General features: G+C 52.0%; 2 protein-coding genes across 15 annotated transcripts in view; one reads left to right on the top strand and one right to left on the bottom strand.

The window, feature by feature from the left end:
- The window catches only part of Ciita (class II, major histocompatibility complex, transactivator), a 46,717-nt gene extending 42,881 nt beyond the window's left edge, over nt 1-3,836 (top strand). For all 12 annotated transcript variants that reach the window (XM_013517889.1, XM_013517887.1, XM_013517884.1 and 9 more), the window contains 2 exons: nt 742-846; nt 1,345-3,836. In XM_013517889.1, the coding sequence (XP_013373343.1) occupies nt 742-817 (76 nt within the window). In that variant the 3' untranslated portion in view covers nt 818-846; nt 1,345-3,836. The remainder of the gene's footprint in view (nt 1-741; nt 847-1,344) is intronic.
- A 1,489-nt stretch (nt 3,837-5,325) lies between these two features.
- On the bottom strand, nt 5,326-18,785 carry Dexi (Dexi homolog (mouse)). 3 transcript variants are annotated; one of them, XM_005391178.1, is made up of 3 exons: nt 17,874-18,785; nt 12,382-12,502; nt 5,326-5,962 (listed from the first exon to the last, which is right to left on the bottom strand). In XM_005391178.1, exon 1 carries the CDS (start codon nt 18,308-18,310, stop codon nt 18,023-18,025), a length of 288 nt encoding a protein of 95 aa, XP_005391235.1. In that variant the 5' UTR covers nt 18,311-18,785; the 3' UTR covers nt 5,326-5,962; nt 12,382-12,502; nt 17,874-18,022. The 3 variants fall into 3 exon arrangements, with proteins under 3 accessions (XP_005391235.1, XP_005391234.1, XP_013373457.1); XM_005391177.1 differs by lacking the exon at nt 12,382-12,502; XM_013518003.1 differs by lacking the exon at nt 12,382-12,502 and having other exon boundaries at nt 17,874-18,023.
- Nucleotides 18,786-19,196: the final 411 nt, after the last annotated feature.

The following is a 19,196-nucleotide window of genomic DNA, read 5'->3' as shown; positions in this document are numbered from 1 at the left end:
GCTCAGTGAGTGCTTCAGATGAGCCATGTAGGTTGTCTACACTCACTATTCTTGACCCATAAAATTGCAACTTCATATACTTTGAACTTATTTTTTTATTACAGCAGCATGATATGTAACACCCAATACTGGTGCTTTATACTCTTTTAAAGTATTTTCACCTACTTAATCACTCGTGTCTTCTAAGATAGATAGGGTAGGTCTCATAAGACCCATGTCAGCTCACAGATGAGGAGGATAAGGCACAGAGCAGTAACCAATCTTTTTTTTTTTTTTTTTCCTGCACTAAGAATTGAACCTAGCGCCTTCACACCAAGCTCTATCTCTATCCATTTATCATTTGTGAAATTTTGTGACAGGATCTTGCTAAATTGCCTAGGCTGGGGTCAAATCTGTGATCCTCCTGCCTCTGCCTCCCAGAGTGCTGAGATTACAGGAGTGTACCACCATGCCTAGTTAGTAACCAATCTATTTGAAGTCAAACAGCAAGTCAACAGCAGAACCAGAAGCGTATCAGATCTCTGTGCTACTGCTATGCATGAGTAACCAGACCTCCTTGGGCCTCTTTCTTCCCACAGCCCCCCAGCTGCTACACATACCACTCTACACCGGCACCCTGGGGAGTCACTGGTGCTCTAGGCTGAGTGGGAGGAGGCATTTTGTGGTCATCTTGCTTTGGGGGCTCTCAGCCACCTTCTCTCCTCTGGCCTGGCTACTGAGTCCCACGACCCTCCTTTACAGGATGTGGACACCCACCATCCCGTTTGGTGTCCAGGAACACCTACATCAGCTGGACTCCCGGATCAGCCTACGATGACCCTGCTGTGCCCTGAATAAGGTGACTAGGTGAGCTCAGGAGTGGGGACCATGGGGACACCTGGAGCCGGTGTCTTTGTGGAGATGGGATCCAGATAAATAAGGCAGGGCAATCAGGTGGGGCTAGGTGGCCATCTCTGAATCCGCACAGTCTGGGACTCCCCTGTATCCACGCGGGGCCCCCTGGGGGTATTCTGGGGCTGAGGATTCTCCGTGGACAGGATAGAGACCCAGGAAAGGCAGCAGGGCCGCTGTGCACACCCCACAGCCTGAGCACAGGAAAATCCTTCCTTTGGGACTGCCAAGCCTCTCCTGCTGCGGGCTGCCCCATGCTCTGGATGCATTTTCCCGGGCAGTGCTTCTCATTGTGAAGAGAACTGTCCCCTTAGCCCTGTTCTCCCTCCATGGCCAACCTTTCCTGAGCTGTGCTGCAATCCCCTCTGGCCCTGCTCTAGTCCCACAGCACCCCCATGTGTCAAGGCTGCCCTACCTAAAACCCCAGCTCACTTCCCTCTCCTGACCCCACAGCAATACTCTGAGGACACTGAGCACGCTGGACCTGTGGACAGAGTTCATCTCACAGCTGCAAGGCTCCTTCAGGCATGGATAGACAATAGTCTTTTCCAGCTGGTGAGCGCCAAAGACCGATGTGGCCCACTCCGGAGGCCTGAGGTGCTCCGTGTTTATTCCTAGACAGCCATGGCCAGGCCAGCATGAGGGACTGAGGCCGCTGTGTGTCTGCCTGCTTGGTCCCTGGTCAGCCTGGCGAGAGGGCCCTTCTCCTTGGCAGGGCCAGCTTGGTGCTCTGAAGATGCCCATGGACAACCCCGTCTGCTGACCTTCCAAACTGACAGGGGTTCTGTGGCAGCTGCTATCTGTCTGTGGCACTTACTGTTCGCACTAACTTTTGGCCAAGGTCATAGCTGGGCCTGGCCCGAATTCTGGATCTTAGCCAGGACCGGTGAATGGTTACACTAAGGGCTGAGGGGTGAGGAGACACCTGGGACCCTGCCCTACGCCCACCCTGGGCCTTTGCCTCTCCTGTCTTCCTTCACTACATTTTAAACGTCACAGTCTCACGGGAAGGGCTGGGGTTGGCGTTTTACCATGACTTCTGCTTTGAGGACCTACTGTTCTGGTTATCCAGTGCATAACAAGCCACGCCGAGGCACAGCGGCTTGAAGCAACACAGACACCCATCGGCACACACTCCTGTCGTGGGGGCAGGGTTCAGCAAGGACGGCTCCCATGTCCTCCATGTTACCTAGGGCAGCTTGAAGGCCAGCTGGGCCAGGAGATTGGAAGGTTCCTGCACCTGCGTGTCTGTAACCTGATGCTGGCCACTGGCTGGGGCCTCAGGGGCTCTAAGGAACAGCTGGCTGGAGATCTCTCCATGGGATGAATTTGGGTTTCCTCATAGCATGGTGCAGGATTGCAGGATGATCAGTCAGAGAGGCAGACAATCAGGTAGACACAGAGAAGAGAGGAAGAGGGAAGAGACCACAAGGGACAGTTAGTGACCTCTTTATAGCCTAGCCTCACACATCACACAGAATTGTCTGTGCCGTGTTCTATTGGCCAGTGTGACAGGGGCTACTTCCTCTTACTCCCTCCACTGTGTGCACATGCAAGTGAACACACACACGCGCGCACACACACACACACACACACACACACACACAGAGTCCCCGCTGGGCCAAGTCCTGTTTTTTCTGAAATGATCTTGTTTGTGGTGTCCTGAGACTTGGGGGAAATTCGTTCTTTGGCAGTCGGCAAGGCTGAAGCTGTACAGAGGGGAATGTTCTCCTCAGCCTTCTGCTCACCGCTCTGTGCTGGGAGCCACTTCTTAGCCAAGTTGGAGCCCTGCCGTGACTGCGGGACTGGAGAGGGCCCTGGCGGCTCTCCTTTCCACCCAGAGAGCTGCCTGCACAGCTGCTGTTTTTCACTTAGGACTGTCTCGCTGGTCAGAAGCCCGATCCATGGATTGATGGGGACAATTGCTCCCTGCCGGCGGCAGCGGGAGTCAACTATTCAGCTCCAGCTCGTAGCCCTAAGGCCCATAGGTCCTCTCCCCGGAAGTGGAAGTTGGGGTCAAGAGGGTCGAGGGGTCGGCCTGGGCCCCGCAGAGGTAGAGCCTTCTCCACTGGCCAGGGAAAAGGGCTTCCTGTGCTGTCACACAGGCTCGGATGGTAAATAGCTGAGGCATCACTGTTCAGGGGCTCCTAAATTTGCAGACAAGGTGGATTCCATGGAATCCCCAATTTGTGGGCGTGAGCACCAAGTGACTGTGACACTGTCACCTACTGCACCTGTCAGCCAGGTGGGCACATCCGAACCCTCTGCTTTTGGTCTGTTGGAGACGTTAAAGTGAGGTCAGAGGCTTTAGTTATTCATAACGATTTTTGAGTGGTGGCTACCACTTACTTTATGAGTCAGTTCATGTTGCACTTATCACAGTGCAAAGGACATATTACATGCTCAGGAAAGGTTAACAATTATGGTTACGATGTGCCAGGCACCATGCTGAGCCCCTCCTACCACTGGACTTCAATGCAGCTCATCACTCACATATGCAAGAGAGGCTCCTTTGTGCCTCAGCATCCTGATCTGTAACCTGGGCACAATCACAGGACCTTCCTCACAGGGTTATGCGATGACTCTGTGGGTGAATACACTGAGAGAGCCTGGCACACAGCTGAATATGTGTTAGCTGTCACCATTGCATACCTCTGATTGTTTCATTCTTGCCTGTGCCCAGAATATCCTTCCCACCTCTTCATAAGGCTGACTTCTCATGCTTCAGGAATTGCTTCAAGGAAACTGACCACACAACAGAACGCTCCCTGGCTGCCCACTCTCCCACCCCACTGCAATTCATTGTCTGCTCTTTTCCTAGGCTGTGAACTCCAGCAGGGCAGGGACCTGACTCCTTTGTTCACTGCTGGCCTCTGCACCCAACAAGGTGCCTGTGTACAGTAGGTGATTAATAAATGTAGCATGGGTGAATAATCCCCCGCCAACTTTGCTTTATTCATTCCACAACTACATACCCAATACACACTGATGAGTAAGATGCTCGGGTTCTGGCTCTGGAGACTTTTGCATTTTAGCCAATTTTTAAAGCTCTCTGACAGCTGGGCGTGGGTGGCGCATGCCTGTAATCCCCGCACACAGGAGGCTGAGGCAAGAGGATTGCCGTGAGTTTGAGGCCAACTGGGGCTATACAGTGAGTTCAATGCCAGCCTCAAAAACAACAACAACAACAAAACCCAAGCCCCATAAATAAATAAATACATAAATGCAAGCTCTCTAACAGGGCTGCCAGCTCTGCTTGGGCAGCCTGTACATTGCGTAAAGGCATCTGGATCAGGGGATGAACTGGCGGCTGTACGTTAGTCTGGGCTCTGCTTACCAAGCTGTGTGTCCTGGTATGGTGTGCGTAAGTCTGGAGGATCACCTTTTTGTAATTAACTCCAAGTTGTCTTAAGAGATGAGTAGCCAGGCTTGATGGTGCACACCTGTAATCACAGCACTTGGGAGGCTGCAGCAAGTTTGCCAGGAGTTCAAGGCCAGCCTGGGCTACATAGTGAGTTTAAGGCCATCTTGAACTACATAGCAAAACCCTGTCTCAAAACAAACAAAAAGAGGTGGGTAAACTAAGGTGACAGTTATGGTCATATTCCCTTAAAGGAAGGAGACAAGATGTCAGCTGGATCTGTGATTTCTTTGGAGGATCTCTGCATGGGGTACAGGCATGGAGTGCTGGAATCGGTCTCTGAGCCCTGTTTGTGAGGTGGGGAAGCGATGCTGGGGGACTCAGCCACGATGGTGGGGTTCTGTGTGCAGTGAGCTTGACACCAGGCCCCTTCTCAGCCTTCCCGCTGCTCTCAGGCCTCTCCCTGTGCAAATGCCTCCCTTCCTGTGCAGTTTCCCCAGCCCTCTTGACAATCTTCTTTCCCCATCTCTTCACATCCCCTTCCTTGGAATCCCGTGCAGGCAGGCAGAGTGACAGGCGTCTCTCCAGCGACAGGCCTTACCTCAGGCTCCCCGCCTGCACAGTAGGGCCTGGCTTAACATGGGGTGTACCAAGGTGCTTTGAAAATCCACAGTGCCCTGCAAACTGGGGAGAAATTCTGCCTTCTTTCCATGAGTCTGCCAGTTCTCCTTGCTTAACCCTTCCCTCTCTTCCTCATTCTCCTCATCTTTAACAGAGGTCTACCATGCACCCCGCCGGGGGCTCCACAGTGCCACTTCTTTGAGATTCAGGCCTGAGTTCCCATGCGGCCAACAGGCTTTCCTACCACACCCCACAGGCCGCTCCTGCCTTGCTGGGCTTGTGGAAGCTGGGAGGGGTCAGCCTGGGACTCTCGGACCTGTCCACTCTCCAAACCCCACTGAACCTCCAGACTGGGGTCGGGGGGCTCTGACTCTTTTGTCTGTTATTATCCTCAAGGTCCATAAGGACCCCTTTTCCAAAGTTCAAAGAAAAAAAAAACAGGCCTAAGAAACTGGAGTTGCATACATTTTTTAATCGAAATAAGTCAGCCTAAGTATTGCTTTTACAGGTTTATCGAAATCAAGTATTCACACTGCTCACATTTTCAAAAATATATTTCTGGCCAGAGGAGCAGCAGGGTGCTGCCCCAGTGCGAGCTCTCAGTCCTGCCAACTTGATGAAGAGCAAGCAACTTGAAACGAGTACATCAGAGCCCCACCCTCAGCCCCATTTCCTCGGCTTTTTTTTTTCTGAGTCACCCCCAAAGCAGTCATTGAGACCAGACTCGGTCTATAAACCCAGCTGGGCTCAAGGCTCAACTGGCAGAGGAAGGACCTAGGCGTCACCTTGGGTGTGGCTGCAGCTTGGTTTCGAAGTCTTCTCCGGAGGTGAAGTGGGGGAAGCAGGTGTCATGGGGAGCGAAGTGCAGGGCGGCAGCCTTGGCCGGGATCCTGTAAACATCCATCCTGACCGCTCGAGGTCATACACCCAGGCCCAGGCCAGGCCCTCTGAGCCATCGGAGAAGTCTTCCCTGCTCTGTGGGGAGCAGGGCCTTCTTGGCCTGGGCACTCAGTCCCAAGCTCCCTTTCCACTCGCCCGGGTTCAGACGGGAACCTCTCTGTTGGCACGAAGCTTTGGAGGGGTGCAGGCCTAACAAGAAGAAGGATGTTGTCAGCAAGGAGACCCATTCTGCTACCAGTCTGGCCAACTCAGACAGGCCCCAGGCCTCCGGAGGCTCAGGGCGAGACGGGGCCGTCTTCCTCCCTCCTTCAATTCCCGGGACCACCAGAAAACCTGCACTCGGGCTGGGATGTCTTTCTATTTTTACTACAAATGCTTTTTAATAAATTCACTTAATGTGAGAGACTGTGGGCCGGAGAAACGGTTCAATTTTACATGGAGAAAAAGCACTGTCCTGGCCACTTGGGCAGGGTACAGTGTCCAGGCTCAGCTCAGCAAGCTCTGGGGGAATGGGCGGGACCTGCCAGCTCCTCCCACCTTGCAGGGAAAGTGCTCTGTGGCCTGCAGGAAAGGCTCAAGCAGCCCAAGCCCCTCAGCAGCACCTGGCTGCCCCCCTACACCCCACACAGCATCCTCCCCATGCCCGGACCCCATGGCAGGTCCTCTCTTCCCACTCCCTCCACTGTCCAGCGGGTGCCGGCATCACAGCAGCGCCTTGTATCCTCAGGCCCACCCTCCTGCCAGCCCCCACATCCTCCCCAGCTCTGAGCCTCATCTTTGCTGGCTCAGACTCCTCCTTCTACAAACTCTACTGAGCATCGGAAGAACTACAGTGCCCAACATGCAATGCACACTCTTGTTCAACGGGGCACTACTACTGACACCAGGGCAGAAAAATTCGTGGATGTAGGGGCTGTTCTAGGCACAACATGCTTAGCAGCATCCCTGGCCCCTGACTGCTAAATGCCAGTAGCACCTCCAGTCACGGTGATGGCTAAAAATGTCTCCAGCCCCATTTCTTAGGGCCACCTAAGAGGGAAGAACTGTTCCCACTGAGAAATGCACGTCTCCCTGCTTTACAGGCTAGAAAGTGGAGGCTGAGAAGCCTCGTGACAGCCATATTCCCGTGAGAGACAGCTGGCGCTGGACTAGTAACACAGATGGAGATGATCGCAATCAAGATCGTGCCCACTCCCCGAGCACTGGCTGTGTGTGCAGTGTGTGCAGTTCTCTCACCCCTTCCCAGGGCACTGGCCAGGCAGCTTCCAACTACTGGGGCTGGTGACTGCTGGGCTGAGATCTCTTTTAGCCTCCAGAACCTTCCCAACCCATGGGCTCCCAGTGCAGGCAGAGTCAATGTGTCCCTGTACCCTGAAATTGCCCTCCTCGAGGGCCAGCCAGCAGGGCAGTGTACCAATACCCCAGGCCCCTCTGCAGTGGTGGGGATGACTCTGAGGCGTATTTTGCACCCACTCTCTGAGTTCAGGGACAGAGAGGTAACCTGCTCGATGCCACACCCCTTACCAGTCTCTTTCCCTTCCCTGCCTCACCTCCCAAATAAGTAAGTTGCACCTGAATCCTCACCACATGGTCATTCCATTCTATCCTAACAACGCCAGCAGCTACGTACTGCTAAGACTCCATTTGACAGATGCAGCAACTAAGTCTCAGTCAAAAGATGCTCACCTCCGATTGCTGGACTCAGTGCTGGCAAACCTATGGTACGGGTGTTACTTGTTTTTCTTTTATGACAAAAGATGTTACTGTATGAGTTGTTTTTTTTGAACTAAAACCTCAGTACTCAGGCTTCACTGCAGTGTTGGCACTTTGCGATGGGTAAATGGGTTTTGGGTTACAGTTTGGGCCCTCATCTCTGAAAGGTTCACCACCACTGCCTGGAGTCTGGCTTTCCCTCATAGCTTTGTCTCGTTTCTGATTTTATTTTTAATGGTTTGTGTGCGTGCGTGTGCGTGTGTGTGTGTGTGCGTGTACTCATAGCTTTGTCTCATTTCTGATTTTATTTTTAATGGTTTATGTGTGTGTGTGTGTGTACTCATAGCTTTGTCTCATTTCTGATTTTATTTTTAATGGTTTGTGTGTGTGTGTGTACTGCCGGGGATCTAAATCCAGGGCCACACACATGCTAGACAAGTGCCACTGAGCTACATCCGCTGCCCCACTGGAGATTTTAAATAGTACATGTTACACCTGGCTATCGGTACTCCATGAGGAACACAGGGTAGCCCTGGCCTTTGAGACACAATCTACCTAGCAAGCAATTTCAGCCTGAGACAATACACCCACCAATGGGAAGGAGGGGGTCTCAGGTATCAGTTCTACCCCAAGGGCATCCAGGGAGAAGGAAGGGCTGGGGAGGAGAGGGCCGGCAGGGCCACCAGCTTCTAGTGGTTTGCTAGAGGGTGGGAGTGGGGCAGGTAGGAGGCAGGGGACAAATCAGCCAAGTTTCATGTCTTACGCCAGACTCATCTGCCAAATGCGAGCTGGGAACATGTCCTGCCACTGCTCAGAAACCTCCCTTGGCTCCCACTGACCCCAGGGAACCTGCCAGTGGAGGGGAAACAGGGGCTTCAGCCAGGGCACTCTGGGGTTCCTCTCCCATTGCCCCAGAGTGCACCTGCTGCTGACCTCCCTCCAAGAAAACTCTGGGGTGGGTGGGGATGGGTGTGAGGGGTGGCACCGAGACCCCTAGTGACCAGAGACCTGTAGAATGTTTATTCAGATCTGCCCTCCCCAATGCTCACAGTGGCGATCCTCAAAGACCTGGACTGGCGCATGGGCCCATCTCAGCTTGTGTGGATGGTGCTGCAGACAAGGACCAACAGGGACGCCTCACTGCTCACCTCGTGACCACAGGCATCCAGTGCAGTCCCCACAGGTGCAGGGCTGGCGGAGCCCCCATCACATGAGCTTACTTCTGTGTGCATGGTCCTCGCTTGGGCTCTCCTGCTCCCTCTTCCTTGAATTTATCTTTGGGATCACCTTCTATTTTTAGCAAATGATCAAAACATTTATTTCACTTTAAAAAGAGCTGGTTTAAAGGAAACAACGATGTAAAGAATAGTCCAGGAGGCTGGCAGATACAGCAGCACACGTGAGTCACGTAGGCGTGGAGACCTATCTGGATGGGGTCTGCTCCCTCCACAGCTGAGACTGGCCTGGCAAGGGTAGTGACCTGTCGGAAGCCACATAGCAAGCTGAGGACAGAGATGTGATCTCAGGTTTCAGTATGTGCAACTGGAGGCTGTCCTGGGTGCAGTTCCACTTTCATCTGTGTCACCCACTTTGGCTGTTACACACCAACCCCTTGTTCCTCTGACTTGCAAGTGTAGCCTTGGCGGACTTCCAGTGATGACCACCATGACAGATGACATTTACCAAGCACCCCCTTCTTTACGTTCACCTTGTATCTGCTGCTTTCATTCATGTCAGCCCACTTATTCCTCAGAACAACCCCAGTAGGTAGGGCTGAATAGACCCAGTATCACTGCACTCCAGATGGGGCTCAGAGAGGGTAAGGAAGTGATGCAAGGCCACACAGGTTGTAAGTGAAGCAGCCAGGATTTGAACCTCGTGATCCAAGCCCAAACCCTTTCCTCCAGGCATCAAGAACCTCAGACTGAAAATATCCTAGGAGTTGTAGCTTATGGAATCCAGGGCAGTAGGTTCTCCACCCTCCAACATCAATAGAACATGACAGATAATTCATTAGCCATTAGTTGTTTTGTTTTCTTCTTTCTGGAGCTATAACCGTTCATTACAAGCCATTCCAGGTCACTTCCCAGGGCTGGACAGAGGCACAGGCTGGATGGCTCATTTTTGTTGTCAGAAGGGGAGTTGTGTACTTCATCCATTTTTTTTGTTTGTTTGTTTTTTGGCCTTTTTGAGACAGGGTCTTGCCATGCAATTCAGGCTGGCCTTGAGTTCACTTTGAGCTCAGGCTGGTCTTGAACTCGCAATGATCCTCCTGCCTCAGCCTCCCAAGTGCTGGGATTACAGGTGTGCGCCACCAGGCCCAGCTTCATCCATTTTAGGAAGCAGTGTTTTTCCTCAATACTTCTAGGGAGAAGCTGTCCCGTATGGGGTTGGGGATAAGTGGGAGAAGGGTTCATGCTGAGAGTACTGGTGGGAAGTTGCCCTGGACAGCTGCAAAGATGGTTCCTTTTTGCAGTTCACTGCTCCACGGCGGTCAGTGTAAGTGCTGGAATCAGCCTGTGGGACCTCAGGCAAGTCATCCAACTACCCTGGGCCTGTTTCCTCATCTGCCAGTGGGCCAGTGCCCACCCCACTGGGATGTATGGCGATACCCAGCTCACATAAGGCATCTGCACAGGGTGGCCTGCCCCTCCTTTTCTCTACCTGTGTTCCCAACTAGAACCCAACAGCAGCAGAGAGAGCTTCTGTGGTTCAAAGACTCTGCCTTCCAAAATCCAGCTGCTCATTCCTTTCTGCGTGTGCTAATGAACTCTAACAGTGGCTACAGATAGACATCACCCAATGTGACCTGCCCAGAGCCTCCGCTGTCCTGGGGCAGGCTGTGCAGCAGGGAGGCCTCACCTGGCTCACTAGTGGGGCATGGCTGGGGTCTGGCCATTGCTCTGGCTGCCACAAGCCACAGCAAAGGAGGAAATACCCATTTCCACAGTGGCTAGAGTCCCCAAGGGGAGCCAATGTCATGGAGGAACAAGAGCCACTTTCTCACGTCTGGGAGCGGATTCCATTCTGGCTGTCGAAGCTCACCAGTTGCGGGCCACGTGAAAATCTGTGGTCTACAGTGTGCCCCCAGCTGGTGACTGCCAAACATCCTGGGAGCCTTTCAGAGAGGCGACATTTGTACTGCATCTGAGTCTTGTCATATCCAAGAACCACCTGAACTATTACTACATCAGCAGTACAGGTTGCATATCCCCTATTGGAAGGGCCTGGACCACAAGTGTTTCAGATTGGGGAATATTTGCATCCAATAATGAGGTCTTGGGGATGGAATCCAAGTCTAGACACACAGTTCATTTATGTTTCATATATACCTTGTGCACAGTGCCTGAAGATAATTTTACACAATATTTTTAGTGCATCTGCATTCTGATTATGATTGTCCCATGAGGCTTTGGGTGCAATTTTCTACTGATGGCATCAGGTCAGCACTCAAAACTTGTGGATTTTGGAGCATTATGGATTTTCAGATTAGGTATGCTCAATCTACATTTTAAAATCAATGCGTTTTTTAAAAATTCAAGCTTTAAAGGGAACAGTTATGTCACTATCATGAATAAAATATAACATCAGTTGTCATAAACAGAAGGCAAGGCTAAAGATGCAAGGAAGATGAAACTACCCAGTCTAGCTTGACAGCCCTTAGCCTGGCACTGGTAAAAAGGAAAACAGAGCAAGTTGCCAGGCAGGCCAGGGCAATACAGACTGGCTCCTTCTCCTAGCTCCCAGGAACGCCCCCCTACCCAGGCATCTCACTGGAGAGGCTTTGGGCGAGCACAGCTGGAGCTTCAATGCTGCCACCTCAGAGCTGGGCATCTAGGTTGAAGCACTGAACCTCCCCAAACCTCAGTTTCCTTCCCTGTCTAATGAGCCCTGCCCAGCCAGCTTCAGAAGGTGACGCTCAAGGGAAGCTGTGGAGTTGTGGGAGAGGCAGTTATTTTTAACTACCTAGCCAAGCGCCTATCAGGAAGGAATCCTGGGAATGAGACCCTACCCTTGGGGCCCAGGATGACAGCTGTGAGGACACCAGCACCACTTGGGACTCACCAGGTAGCAATGATCAACACCCTGGGCCCTCAGAAGAATGAGGGTATCCTAGGAAAGCATTCCTGGGCTAGCACCCCTTCTGGGTCCATCACACACCATTAACACTGATCACACTTATTAAGTGCCAACTATATACACCAGCCCACCAAACTGGCACAAGCCCTTAGGCAGGTACTATTATTCCTATTTTACAAGGAAGAAAACTGAGGCATGGGGAGGTGATGTCACTTGTCCGAAGTGTTGGTGGAGCTAGGATTTAAACACAAATGTTTCTGATGGCAAAGCCTCTAAGCAACAACTTTAGAGGGTACATGGAAGCCGCTGTAAGCATCACATATACATGGCAAGCAAACAACTCACTTTGCAGTGCTTGGTCAAGAACTTTGATTTCTTTGAGGAGAAAGTTCCAGTTTGGTCTGGCACTCTTTTTTTACCTGACAGTTGCTAATCTTTCTTTCAACAAAGACAGGGCAGACCACAGGCCCTGAGCCATTAACTGAGTTTAGTATTTGGCCAGATGTTAATGACTTTGGCACTCCTTTTGATCTATGCCATATGACGATGATTTCCTCTTTACAGTGACACAGACAGTCTCTTAAAAACAAATCCACATAGGCTGAGCGCGTTGCTCAGTGGTACAGCATGTGTTTAGAATGTGTGAGGCCCTGAGTTGGATCTCCAGCACCACCAAAACTTTTTTAAAATAAAAAAAATAAACCCACATAAAAAAGTAAGTTAAAAAACAACACAAATGAAGCATGAAACATAGTGTAATACGCTTTAAGGAGAAATATAGTAACTTGGCAGTAGAGAGACCTGGCAGACACTACCTCCAACAAGCGACCAAAGTCAACAGGGCGACTGATGGGACAGGCAGCCCGGGCCTGTTGACACCATCCACTGCTCTCTTCTGTGCTGTTCCTGCCAAGAATGTGCCACCTGGAATTTATCCTGGGAATAAACATCAGACAAACCACATGAGAGACAGTTCACTAAATTCCAGACTTGGGCTCTTCAAAAATGCAAGCAGCATGAAGATAAAGAGAGACTGTGGAACTATCCCAAACTGAAGAAGGCTAGGGAGACCTGGGATTGGGTCCTAGATCCCAACATCCCTTTCGTTGTTAAGTCACTACTGGGAAAAACAATTACATCTGATTAAAGTTACAGATTAGATTTGGTCAAAGGACTGCATCGTTACATTTGCTGATGTGGGCAGTTGTACTGTGGTTATATAAAAATACCCTTGTCCTATGTAAGGATGCACTGAAACATTTAGAAGTAAAGGAGTGTAATGTGTGCAGCCCATTTTCAAATGGTTTAGAATGTGTACATACACAGAGAGAACATGCTCACTTGTGTACGTGAGAAAATGTAAACTGTAAAAGGTGGCTTTGGGTGACTGGTGTATGGGAATTCTTTATATTCCTACAACTCTTCTGTAAGTGCCACATTGTTCCAAAACATTTTTTTTTTTAAGAAAAATTCACAAAAAAGGAACAATAGTGCACCTGAAGCATGCCTGGTAGAAACTGAGTTGGAGTTTGGTATGGCGGCATGCACCTATAATCCTAGCATTTGGGAGGCTGAGGCAGGAGGACTGCCATGAGTTCAAGGCCAGCCTATAATCCTGGTATTCAGGAGGTGGAGACAGGAGGACTGCTGCCAGTTCAAGGCCAGTTTGGAATACATAGTGAGTTCAAGGCCAGCCCTTGAATGGGACCTGTCTCAAAAAATTAAAAAGAAAAAGAAAGAAAGAAAGAAAGAAGAAGAAAGAAAGAAAGAAAGAAAGAAAGAAAGAAAGAAAGAAAGAAAGAAAGAAAGAAAGAAGAGTTGGTATTTGAGGATGGGACTTTGGAGACCCTCATACAGGGCCCTTGTCCCCCTGGTAGCAACAGTACTGGGGCAGGTGCCCTGCTTGGCTGTCTTGGACTCATTCCCTTGATCCTTCACTTCCCCTTTCTGGGCTCCAGTTTCTTGTGAGACTGGAATAAAGATGTCTGTCCCTTTCATTGTAATTTTAGTTTCCCAAAAGCAAACTATGCTTTCAGAAGTTGCAGGGGGAAGGGAGAAGATGAACCAGAAATACAAATGGTTGAGTTCAGCAAACAGACATGGAATGTTGTGAAGGGTGAGTGGTAGGACCTGCCTGCCTCGGCTGAAACCTCCAGTTAGTGTGAACTCAGGGCCAAAGGAGAAAGGCCCTTGGATCCCAGCTATCTTGAGACGTGCTGGAGGAGTCCTCTCCTGTTCAAGCGGGCAGCCAGCCCTGATAAACCCATCTGAGTGAGCCTCATGTCAGCAGCAGGGCTGGAGGTTGGTTGGACCTGGGGGTGCACCTGCTTCTCCACACCACCTTCATCCTCCTCTCACCTGAATGACAGCCTCAGCCTCCTGCCTGGGGCCCAACACCTGCCCTAAACCTGCCCCAAGCTCCTCAGGGTGCCTGTGGGCTCTCCCATGACTCAAATTTGACGTGTCCATGTCCCCATGGAGGGTGTGGGCTTCTGAGTTGGGCAGTATGTAAGCCCAGCCTGAGCCCAGCCTGAGCGGTCTGCTGACAGCACAGGCTGCAGACCAGGAAGGAGGGAGAAGGGCAGGTGAACTGGGAAGGAACATCTGTGGCCTGGGGAGCTGGGAGAACACAGAAGGCTGCAAAAACCTGTAGTAAGATAAACTAAGGGACTGGTTACCTTGAGCTCCAAATCCTGGTTGCCCCAGGCTCCCCGACTCTTCCAGTTTTCAACCCAGAGATAGCTCTGGCTAAAGCAGCACCTCCATGGGCCAAGAAAGGGCTTGTGAGCACCTGTCACCTTCAATGGGAACTAGGACAAATCAATCCAGCTGAGCTGCCCAAATGCCCAAATGGTTGGGATGTGAGGACTTTCTCTGGCTCCTAGAACAGCTGAAGCAGCCCTTTCTCCTGGGAAGGAGGGACCTCCTGATTCCCCACTCCCTACTCCTGGGCAACAATTAATGCTCTAGGAAAACTGCACAGCCAGCTCTCCAGAGCTTTAGATCTAGTGCCCTGGAAGGTCCCAGGCAGGAAGGTAGAGCTGGCAGTCTGAGGTAGACCACACCTGGACCTTCCCTGCACCTCAGGCAGCCAAGCCTTTTTGCTTATTATGAGGTATAAATATTCATGCAGGAATACAGGTGCAGGTTATGCACTGGCAATGGCCTCTGTGTACACACTTCCTATCATATCTGACTGCTAACAATAAGAGCAATTAATATCATTATTTACTATACAGAAGAAAGCCTGTTTAATCCTCACAAGGCAGATTTTCACTATCCCTGTTGTATAGAAGAGGAAACTGATGCAGGAGGAGGTTAAACAGCACGTTCAAGGTCACATTGAGGCCTGGATTTGAACCTAGCTAACATGAATCCAGAGTCTTGGCCACCCCAGCCCCCCCAGGGTCCACATCAGTGTTTCCTGGATTGGCTTTATAAGTAAGAAAGAACAAGATTTGACCTCTGCCATTCTTCTGCTTATGGTAAGGGGCCCAGAGATAAGGGCCAATGAGATTGTCATGAGATACTTCCCAGAGTTTTTCCACTGCTGGTCACCCATCCTGCACCATAGCATCTGGGCTTCCTCAGCCCTAAGGCCAAGACCTCCCAGTCTGGATTTGGGGACAGGGAGGAGAGAGTGCTATGCCTGGCTTCCACATCTCAGGCCCGGTGTTTCCACTTTCTGGTATCAGGCCCTGTCACTCCAAGAACTTTGCAAGTGTGTCCCCAAGAGATACTTCCTGGTATTTCTGCTCAATAGCATTTGCTGTAAAATATGTCAGAGCATTTTGGCTTCAGTTTTCAGCTCAGAATATGCCAATGTTTTCATTTGGAAGCGGAAGTGTTTCTGTTGATGTGGTAAGCAGATAAAATAAGACATTCTTCACCAAGTTACACTGTCTCAAAGTCAAGCACTTGGCTTGAGGATAGGGATTCATCTTGAGATCACCAAAGTCTAGCACACAGGACAGCAAAAGAGCAAGCAGGGGCAAGGTTCACTGAATGACTGAATGAGAGATCATGTGAAGGGCCTAGAACCACAGATGGCATATGGTCAATAGTAAAGCTTTTGAACGGATACCAGAGGTTCTACTTCCAACAAGGGTTCTCAGTCCGTTCCTGTTTTCCTGTATTGAATGACCTGTTCCAAGTCTCTGTCCATAGGACAATAATAATCTCCTAGCTATCTTCCCTACTTCTGCACTTGCCCTTCATCCCATTCTGCCACAGCTATCAAAGCTATCTTTGCAAAAGGTAAGTTGGATTGTGTCATCCCCTGCCTAAAACCTTCCAGCAGTTATCCACTGTTCTTGGCCATGGCATTCCAAGTCCCGCACAGTGTGGGTCCCTCGGGCTGCTCCTGAGTCTTCTGTGAGGAGTCTCCAGCCACACGGGCCTCCTTGAGTTGCTGGATGAGCCAATTCTCTCCCCTCTCAATGTCTCAGCACAACAGCTGCCTCTGCCTGGTGTGCTTTTCTCTGGCTCCAATCAATTTAGGGCTCAGCTCAAATGTGTCAGCTCTTCACAGGGGCCTTCTCAGGCACTCCTAGTGAAGCAGGAGTCTCTACTCTATATAGAGCATCTATCAGGTGGCAGGGTGCTGAGGAAGCAGCAGTGAAGCACAGGGGAGGCCCAGTCCTTCTTGCACGCCTTCAGAGTTCTTACCAATCCTCACGGGCTTGTTGGAGACTTGCTAGTCTTCCTCACAGGTGTCAGGAGGGCCAGGGCCCTCTTGCTCGCTGTGTTTACTTCCCAGGTGCAGTACTGAACAAATAAAAATGGATGGAAGACAAGCAGGTAGGAATGCAGAGCAGCTGGGCCACATCCCACCTGGCTCTTGACTCCTGATAAGACCTCACTGTCCTCAGCTGAAGCTTTCTTCAAAGAAATCCTGCTGTTGGCCCCTTAGGAGAGCTTTTCGCCCCCAAGCACTGCTGCAGCAAGTCCTGCCCCACCCTGCATCAGTCTCTGCAGCAGACTGAATGTTTGGGTCCCCCAGTCTCTAAATTCCTATAGTGCAACCCTGTTTCCAATATGATGGTATGAGGAAGTGGGGCCTGGGAAGGTGATCAGTTCATGAGGGTGGAGCCCTTGTGAATGGCATCAGTGCCCATTGAATAAGCACTGTGAGAAATGTTTGTGGTTTAAGCCATCCAGTCTATGGATGCCATCACAGTATCTAGAACTGATTTAATAACCCACTGACTCTGGCCATGTTGGCAAAGACTAGTAACATAGCAGAGGGGTAAATAGCATCTTTTTACCAAAGGGAGGCCATGCCCACCACCTCAGCAACCCTTTCCGTTCTTACACAGGCTCCATGCCCAGCAGAACTCCAGCATCGTCCAGCCACAGGCTCAGCCAAGAAGTCCCTGTCTGCCCCATGACCCCTCACTGGCGCTGACAGCTCCCCAGCGGTCTGCCGGGCACACATGTTCTGTCTTTCACTTAGTCCAGCTGCCTCTCCTCCTCTCTGCTGGGTGACTTTGGCCACTCTTACTCCTGCTGAGACGTTCATCTTCCTGTCTCTAACATGCAACATGGGGTGAATACACAGGTCCCTAGTTGAAGCCCAAAGGCAAGAACTTTACCACCTCCTTGCAACACCCAGGAGCCCCTGGAGGCTTTGCAAACACTGCCGACAAAGGCAGCCCTCGCACCAATCTTCACTTGCCTGCTGCATGAAGGCAGCCTGCAAAGCTGGCAACCCCTGCAGAGCTGAGCTGCAGAACTGACATACTGTGACACCCTGAAACCTGACTCCAAAACAGCAGCAAACCCAAGGCCAAAAGGAAGTACAAGGTTCTTTGCTGAAGGTTTCTCCTCTCACAGCCTTGGGCTGGGGCCCTGCACTCAATCCCCACCCAGTCCTCTAGGGTCCACAATGCAAAGGTGATCAGTGACCGGCTTCCTACCCCTTCTGACACCTCCCAGTCTTCTTACTTCCAGGACTAGTGAGAATCCCCAAATCGCCAAGGTCATCATCAAGATAGGCTGAGACTGGTGGGAGGAGCTGGCAGCTGTGCCTTCAGTGGATTTGGGTGCACAGGCTTTTTCCACAAGCCATGGGGATAAGTTCCAAGGCTACCCCAAATGTAACATAGGCCCTGGAACTCCCTTTTTCAACAGCTGTCCCTTTCATTAGGGCGGTTTTCCAACCCCAGCTGAGGGCCTATGAGGGGTCTAGCCATTCCTGACATACAGTTGGATCCGGAGGAGCCTGGCGTGGCGGGGGGTGTGCACCTGGCCTGGGGACACATCCTTCTCCCTTGCCCCAACCAACCCTCATCCCCAGGGCACTTACAGGCCTTGGAGGCCGGGGAGGGTCTCGTCTTGGGGTCCCATCTCCGTCCCGACGGCGCCCCCAACCAGGAGGAGCGGCATGATCCGGGCCGCTGGTCCAGGCCAAGGGTTACGGATCGTGGAAGGGACGGGGATAGAGCAGTTAAGACCCTACTCCAAGTAACCATCGAGGATGTCGAGCTCAGAATCGGCATCATAGAGGCCAGAGCCGGGGTCGGAGAGGACGCCAAGGTCCACAAGCGCCTGGTCCAAGTCCTCGGGCAGAAAGACGAGGCCCACATTGAGGACGATGTACTCCATGAGGAAGGCGTAGTATAGGATCAGCACATTGACGAAGAACAGGCCCACGTAGAACATAGAGGGCAGCAGCGGAGGCTGCACGTAGGAGACCAGGGGGCCCAGAGAGTCCAAGTGGGCTGCGACCCGGGCTCCGGGCATGCAGGGGGCGGCGAGGGAGGCGGCGGCCCGGCGATCCCAGCGACCTCAGCCGCTGCGGCGCCCGGGCGGCCAGCAACAGGGCAGCTCAGCCATCCAGTGCCACCCCGGGGCTGGACCGAGGCGGCAGTAGTCGCCAAGTGGCCTCCAAAGAGTTATGGCGGCCTCAGCACCCCCGGATGTGCGCGTATGCCCCTCTTGACCCTCTGGGTGGCTCGGTGGGACCCTCGAAGTGGCCAGCCGCTGCCCAGCTCCTTGGGTGCGCTGCCCTTCCACTCCCGGGACCTCGCGGAGTCAGAGGGTCCCCCACCGAGGCTCAGCGTCGAGGGTCAGTCCAGGCTGCTGGCTCTCCCGCTCTCCTTGGCTGTCCCCCGAGATCCCTCGGCGTCCCCGCAGGCCCAGCACCCATAGCTGCAGCCGCCGCAACGCTCCTCTGGTCTCGTTCCGAGCACCACCTCCAGAGCGGCCCGGAGCTCATTGGCCTGCCGCCTCTCGCCCACGTTCATTGGCCTGCTCAACACCCGCGCCTATTGGTCCGAGTCCTCAGGCGGGCGGGTACTCCTTCGCTCCGCCTTTCTGCGCGCTAGCTTCAGAGTTGCTTTCCTGGATGCGGTCTGAGCTTTGGTCTCGCCCTACGTACCCAGAGAGTAGCGGAGGGAAGAGAAATTGAACGCAATTCCACTTTAGAAGTATCGCAAGGCCGCCAAAGCTGGAGGACACCGCGGGCTTTCTCTGCACCTTGCTGGGCCATTTGGGTATCTCTTCGGGACGCAGTTTCCCCTGTTTAGGTGGTAGGGTGGAGATGGGTGGCAGGCATTTCCACAGAAAATTTTTATCGTCCCCAAAGCGCCAGTGTTTTTGTTTTTCCATGGCAGGGTGAGAAATAACA

The sequence above is a fragment of the Chinchilla lanigera genome, unplaced genomic scaffold (assembly GCF_000276665.1).
Source record: "Chinchilla lanigera isolate Chin_1 unplaced genomic scaffold, ChiLan1.0 scaffold00041, whole genome shotgun sequence".
NCBI lineage: Eukaryota > Metazoa > Chordata > Mammalia > Rodentia > Chinchillidae > Chinchilla > Chinchilla lanigera.
The sequence above is the reverse complement of the archived record's forward strand: the minus strand, read 5'-3'. Positions and strand labels throughout refer to the sequence as shown.

Coding starts and splice junctions, on each gene's coding strand:
- Dexi (XM_013518003.1), bottom strand. CDS start 17,953: ATGCCGCTCCTCCTGGTTGGGGGCGCCGTCGGGACGGAGATGGGACCC. Junction 5,963..17,873: donor CTCCCCGGCCTCCAAGGCCT/GTAAGTGCCCTG, acceptor TCTTCTTGTTAG/GCCTGCACCCCTCCAAAGCT.